Source organism: Chaetura pelagica, unplaced genomic scaffold (genome assembly GCF_000747805.2).
Source record: "Chaetura pelagica isolate M959 unplaced genomic scaffold, ChaPel_1.0 scaffold294, whole genome shotgun sequence".
NCBI lineage: Eukaryota > Metazoa > Chordata > Aves > Apodiformes > Apodidae > Chaetura > Chaetura pelagica.
Genome location: NW_009953068.1, coordinates 1,009,195 through 1,019,010, shown reverse-complemented (window position 1 = coordinate 1,019,010; position 9,816 = coordinate 1,009,195). Strand labels below are relative to the sequence as shown.

Sequence of the window (9,816 nt, the reverse complement as noted above, 5' to 3'; positions counted from 1 at the left end):
GGGAAAGACTCTGGAGGTGCACGGACACGCAGCGACGGCAAAGCCAGCCCAGCCAGCGGGCAGGTACCACTCCAGCAATGCCCTTCCCAAGCTGTCAGCTCTCCTGATTGTGGCACTAAAAACAGTTCACTGAGCAGTAAGAAAAACCAAGCAGGGGAAATCTTCCCATTTTTTCAATATACAAACATGCCTAAGATTTACATCAAAGACTTGTAAGCTGATAAACCTCCCCATGATTGGTGAGGTTCATTATTTGCACGTTGGTTTAATGCACCAGGCTGGCAGAGTCAGCACAGTTCTGAATTTCTGGCCTTGTATCAATGTGTATTAGAGCTGCAACAATACAAGAGATATTTCACTTTTCATTTTTTATTTTCTAAAGTAAATAACAACACAAAATACGTGTAATTTTGCAAATGAGACAGGATCCCATTAATTTTTATATTCAAATGGAGGGTAAGCAAATCCCACAGTTTCTTGTGACAATTCAGGTTCCTGGAAAGTTTTTAAAAAGCACCACAATTTCAAAGTTGCAGAAACTCCTATCTGGAAAGGTTACTTTTGATTGGATTTTGTCTTGTGGAGAGACAGAAAAACATGTGAGATGGTACAAATGCTTAATTCCACACCATCATCAACTACCAAATAATACAGCTTAAAATCAAAGAAAAAGGAAAAATGTTTTCTAAGATTTTACATCACTGAAACTTTAAGGCAATTTTTCCACTACGGAATTTGGTTCATCCTGGCAGGATGTGCACCTGCCTCAAAGTACAGTGATTTACTCTAAATCATGTGACAGCTTAAAAGACATTAATTTTAAAACTAGTCTGTTCATATACCAAGGTATAATTTGCTTTCATAAATGTGCTTTAAAGTATTTTAGACATGAACAGTAATTGGTAAGTTTTGGCCTAGAAAAGCACTGTAACATCACTATTACAGTGAAGACTATTTACCAGCACCATTTTATTCTGTCCCCTTAAATAATATGTACAAAATAATTTACTGTCAAATAAGTGAAGAGAGTGTGAACATTCAGACTGTGGTATCCCTACCTGGAAAAGGCTGCCTGGCACTTGTTTCTTGGCTAGATGTGTTTGTACATGATCTACAGCTTGTTTGGAGAAAGGCTTTGGAAAAGAAAAAGAAAGATGTCAAACAGCTGGAAATGTAAGAAGGTCCATTTGAGGTCTAGAGCACTGTTATTCTCTCAGACTGCTCTATGGCCAAAGAGCTAAAACCAAAACCCCAACAACCTTTGTCTAGTTTCAAACAAAGTTTCAAACTTTACTCTGAGCTTTCAGAGACACCAAAGTCCCACACCCAAAGTGGCCCACAGAGCCTCTGGCAGCTGCTTTTCTTTGGGGTTTTGGGGGCAGGGCTATTGCACACAGCCACGTGCAAGTACACAGACACACCAACTGCACTCATTTTAGCCTATTTTAAAACAGAGGTTTAATGTCAAGAAATATAAAGCAGATAAATCTCCAATTTTTTCCTTTGTGCACCACCAGGTTTAATAAAAATTGGTGCACACCACCAACCTTTATCATGAAAGGCCAAACCAAACTTGCTGAACCCAGCCAAGCCCAGTCCCACGGGCTCCAAAGGGAAACCCACAGCACAACCAGTATTTGCAGTAATGATTCTTTCAGCAATAGTCTCAGTTGCTATTCTGAATTCTCACTGCTGCCAGGCTACCCAAGTAAGGCCAAGAGGAGCGTGAGCTTTGGGTGACACACACATGGGAACAGGACAGCAGCTCCTTCATTATGTACGTGTCATAGATCTGACGACTGCGGCTCAGGCGCTCGTCCTCAGAATCCAGCTTCTCATACTCTTTTATCTGCAACACAAAAGAGGAGGATCCATTAGATGAGCACACTTCTAACAATTTTTCACTCATTTGCTAAAAATAAAACTTTGGCTGAAGATGAATTTTACACCATTATTTTCTTAATTAAGCCTTAAAGAAAACCCACCTACAGTACCATGGTTACAGCTGACCTGCAACTTCCCTCCTTAGAATTTTTCTGCAAGGAAATAGATTTGCTTAAAATTTCTACAAAGCTTTGTCTTCTAAAATTAGAAAAGGACTGAGCTGAAGCAGAGTGTTCTCCTCACCTACCACTTGCCAGAGCATGAACCTGTGCTGGGGAAGCGAGAAGCAACTGCAGAAGATGAGACCTAGTGCCTGGAGAGGAAGATGAGCAACAAAACGAGCCTGAAGGATTCCTCCCCTGCTGCTCAGCTCACATATGGAGAGTACTGACCTCCCTCTTAGATTATTTCACACGATGTTCTGGACTACCCATAGCACACCATCACATACCCTTGTCCGAGCTCTGGGGCTAGCAGAAGATTTGTGATATTGAAGAGGCAGCAGAAGCATCAGAGTGACCAGCCCTAGGCTGCAGCACATCCTGCCCCAAGGCCATCATGGCACACCAGGTACAGATGTCCAAGCAAGAATGTAACATACAACTTAAAATGTTCAGCTACATGTTTAATTGGAATCTTACAGGTGGCTAGAAAGACAGCTTCACAAACTGTATCAAGTTTCTTTAGGTGTGGCAATCCCATATGGTTTATTTACAGAACAAAACGTGATAACCAGCTCCATAAAAACCATCTCACCAAATTCAAGGATCCTCCGGAGTGTTATTTAGGGAATGAGCTCCTCCAGGACTGACAGGATGTAAAAAAACCCACACAAGATCTTAAGGGAAAAGCCTCAGCTCCCCTTGCTGGCCCTTCCCACCCAGCACCAGCCTGCAAGGTCCCAGGACCCAAGGGAAGGTCAGTGTGCAGGCCTGCTCTGGATCCCAACGTTAGCCCAAGAACACCAAAGCTGAGTAAGACCCAGGTGGATTCAATCCACAGCCTGAGGAGGAACAGGCCGTGTCCAAGCTGTCTGTCCTTCCAGTCTACAGAACAAACCCTGCACCAAGGTTGTTGGGAGCATCCCCTCCCAGGGCAGGGAGGACATAGAGGGACATTTGTCACAGCCCCATGTCCCCACAGTCACGCTGTAATAGCAATGGGAGAAGATCTCTTAGGAAGTGTGTTTTGCCTCTATGTCATGATACACTTTTTTTCCCCCCCCCTCATTCAGAGGCTGCTGCTTTTACTTGAGGAGCTACACAGCTGGGAACAGTTCTCCACATGATATACCCAGACCAAGCCCTCTCCGCAGGTAGAACACCCTAATTAAACTCCGTATCTGTCTACCTGAACTCCTCTTGTTTGCTGACTCTGATAAGCCAACAGATTTACCATGATTTACCATCTGTGACTACTTCCCCCTTGGTACCAATTTATAATTAAAATGACTGAGAAATTCTTTGCCATAAAAACATTTTTTAATTAAGGCAATGCTACACAATAATAAGCAGCACAGGAAAAAAACTGATGCAATCATGTTGTCTGACTTGCAGGCAACCTCCTGCCCCTCAGTGTGTTTGTTTAAAGCATCCAAGTGCACCCAAAATCTTGTAGCAGCACCCCCACCATGCTGGCACAGGGTGACTGTGCCCCCCACTCACCCTCACAGTGGGCTTTTTACAGATTTGGAAAGGAGGACAGCAAGGGACAGAGTCCCCATCGACGAGATATTCCCAGGTGATTCAGCCTGTGCTGGGAAAATCCCCTCCCACACTAGCTGCCCAACACTGCTCATTGCAGAGGTGATGCCATGAGATCCCTCTGCTGTGACACCACAGAACAATCAAGCCTGACAGAGTCACGAGCTAATTTTACATGTTTATTAAATAGAACATTGCTGTACCATGCCACAAAAACAGGGTGATGGGCAGAGCTAAGCCCGTCACCATGTATGAACATCACCTGTCTCTGCTGGCAGCAGCTCCTGAGCCAGAGGAACAGACTGAGTGGGGTATCAGGGACTGCAACACTTCCCTGGCAAACTCCAGCTCACCTCTATCAAAGTGTCTCTTCAAAAACTGAACTCAGGAAACCTATCTGGATGAATCACTCACCCAGTTAAATGCCTGATCGTGACTTCAGCTGCAGGAATATGAGATCCCTGGAGTACGGGGCACTTCTGCATCAAGCAGTTTTTAATGTAGCAATGTACTCAAATTATTCTACATGTAATAAACACAGTAAGTAAATTACATACATATCAAAAAAGAACAGCATCTGAAGATGGTGTGTCACAGAAGAAAACACAATGAACCTCTCTCTAGATATCTTTAATGGGATTTTTCAAAAAGTACATGACAAAGCATTTAAATTCGTTTTAAGCAACACTTTGCTAATAACCTAAAAATACAATTTCAAATTGTTTCAGAGATAAAGAGGCAGCTAAATATATCTCACTAAACAATCTGTTACAACATGCCTTTTTGATTACTTATGACAGTGATCTCTTGGGTATATAAAAAGATGAAAATGACAGAAAAAGATTTTTCTTTGTTGACAACAAGTATCTAATTTGAGTGGGGGGACCATAGATTGCTAAGGTTTTATCTCCAAACAGATAACCAGCTTAGCCTACTTTGTGCTGTGAGCCCACTAGCCAGAAAGATGTTAAACCAGCAGCTTAAGATAAATCCAGACATGGGTTATCCCAGGCAGTGCTTCCAATGAACCCTGAGCCACACGGGCTGCCTTTTGAAGGCAGGTCTGCATGTTTTAACTGGGACCAGCACCTATGACAGGATTAACCAGTTTTATATTTAGAGTGCCACAAACCTAACACGGAGCAGAGGGGGATAAGGCTGCTCACATTTCTGGAGTGCTGCCAGAACCCTTTGGGCAGGGGGCTGGGGGGACACAGGGCGCTCCACTGAAACCTCCCTCCCTCTGGCACCGCCTGCCTGAGGCCTGGGACCTTCTTCCTTGAATATCCTGTGACAAGGAACACAACCCACCTTGCTGATCTCCCACAGCCACTCACCTCTTCATAGAACTTGAGCTGAGGGACAGCTTCATCAATCTCATTCATGCAATAGTCTTTAAAGAGCAAAAATCCTGGGAAGAAAAATGAAAAAAAAATAAATATTTCAGAACAAATGAATCATTGCCATGATAACCTGTGGAGAAGGATACAAAACCAGCCAGGAAACACGATGGATTGTAGGTACCTGGGTGACTACCCCTGGTTGCCAAGGCTCAGCAGCATTCTGAGCAGAACAGGAGGATACACTTCACTCACCTCCCGTGGGTCTATTAAGCACATTTCAGTTTCTACCTGCTGAGACTTTGATGAGACATTTACGTAACACACCAAAATATCCCATTCCTCTTCACAGAGCAGATTTTCTACTTTTTTCCAGGGTAAAAACTAGATACTATTCACAGTTTGGTTTTCTAGAAATAGCTTTATCTCCATTTTATTGCTGAGAGGCATCCTGTTCTACATTCTGGCTTTAGAGTTACAGGTTAATGCTACCTCTGACAGGCTCCACAGCACATGAAATTACATTGGAAACTTTACAGCTCCTCTGAAAGTCATTTAAAGCATGACCTCTGCAAACTACTGATGAACATTCTCCATTACAAGCATTTTAATGCACCATTACAAGCCTCATCCCCTGGAAGGACTGTCTTTACCTGCTTGAGCAGGCACTCACCACCCTTCTTCACACAGGCACCTGCTGTCACAACTAATGGTCTGGGCTACCTGCAAGGCCCCTCGAGCTGCAACCAAGGTGCTTTCAGCTCACTGGAGCAGGCCAGGCTTTCCTTATTTAGTTACTGCAGACTCCCTGAAATCACACTCAACCTTTGGAGGCAAGACCAGAAAAACATACCCTAACAAAGGGAGGAAGAGAAGGCAGAGCAGCAAACCCAAGGGCTGGGCACTGCTCCATCCCACTCCCCTGCTCCCAACAGGGCAGCACATCAAGACATAAACTGTCCCTTTTCAACTTAAAAAAATATATATAAATATATACACAAGAGTCACAATCAGAATACCAGAGAAGGGAATTATACCCAGATAATTCCTGTACTTTGCTTGACTCATTTAGCTGGCTAGGATGATATTTTGAAGATTACAGAAACTAGATTTTGTTCTCTAAATAAGGAGAGAAATCAAATTAAGAGATTTTCTTATGAGATTCTCCAAACTTTCTAATGACTCTCAACGAAAAGAATTGCCCTTGGAGTATTTTATAAACAAATGTGTTTTCCTGAAAACAAACCCACCTCAAGTTTTCTATTCTTTAAAAGCAATCTGAGTGCTTTTTTTCCTCTTTTTTATAAGGGTTTGTCTTAGTTCTTATTTTACTGGAATATTAGTAAGTTGTCCTCTCCTATTGCTGAGAAGATGGGAGCACTGGAGCTGCCTCAGCATCCCCATGTTCCACAGGAAGGAGAGAGATGCCAGCCAGGCACCCACAGACCCTGGAGTCACACCTGGGGACCCCAGGACCCTGTGAGCCCAGCAGGGCACAGACTGTCCCCAGTGCTGCCAATCCCACCCCAAGTCACCCATCTCCAGAGTCTGACAAAGCCCTGGAGCACCATGAGCACCCCTCCCTGGCACCCCATGCCTGCCCAGTGAACATGGCACCAACCTGGGAACCAGAACAAGCCCTGCCCGTTCCTGGACCCCCACCAAGCCACTTCTGGAACTGAACCCAATTCATTAACTCTTATTTTACACATGATGGAAACAGCAGCAGCAGCAGCGAGCAGAATAATGCTGAATTGACTGAACTTTTATTTGGACAATGAACCAAAGAAGATTACAGTCGTGTAATTAAGAGACTGAAGAGTGGCACAGACAGTAATGAATGCAGTGAAAGAAAAATCTCTGGCGTGGTCCCAGCTCCTGGCTCTTCACCAAAAAAACCCACAAACAAAAAAACAAAACAAAACAACCCACAAAGACAACTGTGGGAGGAGTGTGAAACTATACCAACACAAATTTGCAACAATGCCATGCCAAACATTTTAGCCCCGCTTAATATTTTCCAAACTTTTAAATTGAATTATCAGAGAGAAAAGGTTCAGGAGAGCAGGGAAGAAGGGACAATGGCAGGCTTATGCTGCCTGCCTCACACAGCCTGCTTCTCACCAAGGCTCTTCTCCAAACTGCATTGCTATGCAAAGACCTAGAGACAGCCAAAACAAGAAGTTAGAAGCTTGTAAAGATTATTAGTACAGTCACAATGAGCTACAGCCCAATGAACCAATACTGAGAAAAGGCTGTTAGGTCCCAGTGAAGATCAGCAGAATTATTACAGTAGCATTTTAAAACACGTGATTAAAAAGGCCCAAACTATTTGCAAATACTGCAGTAAAATACATTACAGCACAAAACGTCTCTTCTTCATGAAGTTACCAACACTGGAATTATCCATTAGTAGGACACCCAGGGAATCTGCAAGCCCGTTGTAAACAAAACCACAGGGTGGTTTGTCCAGCTCAGCAGCACCCTAAAAGCAGCTGGGTGGTAGGGAGAGGAGGGGGGGACAGGATGTCAGTGTAATTCTCTCATAGCCAGAAAAATGGTTAAGAGGTTTTCATTGCTGCGATTTTCACAAGTTACAAGAATTTTAAAAAATCCACTTGAGAAGGTGAGCAGGAACTAAGAGCAGCATTATCCCAACACCTGGGGAGCGCGGAACACGAAGGAGAGTGGCAGCTTCGTCAGCTACTCACCACTGGCTTTTCAGAAAGAAGAAAATACATTCCCTGTAAGAAATGTCATTTGATACCAGTTAGGGTGACACAAAAATAGGTACTTCATGTTTCCTTTGAAGAACCAGTGGACTGGTGTTTATGTGCATATACAGATATACTGCACACAGCCAGGCAGCTTATACGGTGATGCAAATCCCCAGGACTTCACACGGCCTGCCTTCCCCTGGCAGAAAGGTTTCCAGTATTATTTAAAAAATTTATGCTCTAACCCAACTGTAAAAAGGATTATGTACCATAAGCTTTCCAAGCAACAGTTCTGAAAGCTGGACAGGGGCTTGGAGCAACCTGGTCTAGTGGGACATGTCCCTGCCTATGGGAGGAGGTTGGAACTAGATGATCTTTAAGGTCCCTTCCAACCCAGCTTAGGCAACTCTGCCAATGCCAACCAAGGGACAAGATCTTTAAGGTCCCTTCCAACCCAGCTTAGGCAGGACAACTCTGCCAATGCCAACCAAGGGACAAGCACCAGTCTCCTGCCTTCTGGTGTCTAAAGGTCACCTCTGTGCTCCTCACCCTGTATCCTGATCTTCACAAGAATGTCCATTAACTGAGAGTATAGAATAATAATAAAAAAAGTTAATGAGGAACTTCACAATAAAACAAACCTCATGGAAAGTTACTTATCTAATTCTGACAGGAATTTTATTAGTATCTGATTCAAATACCCTTTTAACAGGAGTAAATAAAAATCTTACTAAAACAAACAGAAGTGACTAGGTAAGACAGCAGAGCTAAAAATAGACACATTCAGCCCCGATAAGTATTCAAAATGTCGCTGATTGCAAGGAAGCTGCATCTATTTACAGCAGACCTGACTGGGGTCCAAAATGCTGATGTAGACTCTTTCTAGTAGGCAAAATAGCAAATTAGAAAACAAAAATATCAAGCTGTTTCCTAATCCTAACTGAAGTGCTATGTGTAACTAGGGAACAATGAAACACAAATGAGGAGTGACATCTGCACCAGGACCCACAGGGGCTCCCACCCGTGGCTGCAGCTCCCAGCTCTGGGGCAGACAAAGCTCCAGCACCAGCTTCCCCACACCAGGCTCAGGGGAGCACAGGTGGGTGCCCTGCTCTGCAAACCCTGCAACCCGAGGACTTTCCTCATTTACAGCACTTCAGGGTCTCTTCCAAGACCCTCCCAGATCTCTCCTGATCTTTCCAATTTGGCCAAACATGGGAAGCATCACACAGCAGCCAGAGGAGGTGACCAGAGGGACACCTGCATGTGGTGTCACAGACACCTTATCCCCAGAAAAGCCTCTTAGTGCAAAACAGCTGAGGAAATGGCAGAACAGCACACAGGACCAGCAAAACTGGAACCACAGCGCATGGTCACATATTGTACATGTGGTTGTTTTAACCATCTGAACTGGGCCTCCCCTGGAGACAAAGCTCTGCACCCACCAAGCTGGGGCAGATCCACATGCTGTGCCCACCAGCTCTGCTCCAGCCTCTGCACCACAGGGAGCCAGAACCACCAACAAAAGATCACATTTGGCTTTTCTGCTGGAAAACTACCACTCCTCCCAGCTTGCCATCTCACGGCTTATCCATTTTATTTGATGCATCTCTAGGACTATAACAAGCCCAGCTTTGGTACCAGCAACAGATCTGAGTCTTAGACACAAAAAGTTTGGGGTAGAGGACTATTATTAAACCATATAATACCTGTAATTCTGCAGCTGTTACAGAATATCCAGTCAAGTTCAAAAGCTGGCTCTGTGTGGTACCCACAGGCAGCTGCCACAGCACAGGGTAATTAAGACCATCTAAAAGCTCCAGAATGGAGAGAACCGCCAATTTCCTTGCTCAGGAACAAAGGGACTTGCTCCTACCAGGGAAAACTCCTCTGCGTAGGAATGACAGCTTTGGTGAGGTACAAAGCCACAAAAATCCATACAGCCTGGAAGGCACCACAAATTTCTCTACTTTCCTTTCCAATTAGGAGCTATTTGTCCTTAACTTATTTTTCCTAATAGGGCCTAACACACATTCGCTTTTCATTAAAAATAATATATCACAACAAATTATAACCTATCTCTATGCATAAAAAGCAGGGTAAGAGAACAAATTATGTTCTACAAGACAGGACTTGCACACAATGGTGAGGCGTGCAGAACAATTTCCCTAC

General features: G+C 44.0%; 1 protein-coding gene across 1 annotated transcript in view; it reads right to left on the bottom strand.

Moving 5' to 3' along the window:
• Window positions 1-9,816, bottom strand: part of ADRBK2 (adrenergic, beta, receptor kinase 2) — a 78,664-nt gene that overhangs the window by 17,416 nt on the left and 51,432 nt on the right. The window contains exons 4-6 of the mRNA XM_009996858.1: window positions 4,925-4,998; window positions 1,748-1,849; window positions 1,059-1,133 (exon numbers count right to left, since the gene is read on the bottom strand). Of these exons, the coding sequence (XP_009995160.1) occupies window positions 1,059-1,133; window positions 1,748-1,849; window positions 4,925-4,998 (251 nt within the window). The remainder of the gene's footprint in view (window positions 1-1,058; window positions 1,134-1,747; window positions 1,850-4,924; window positions 4,999-9,816) is intronic.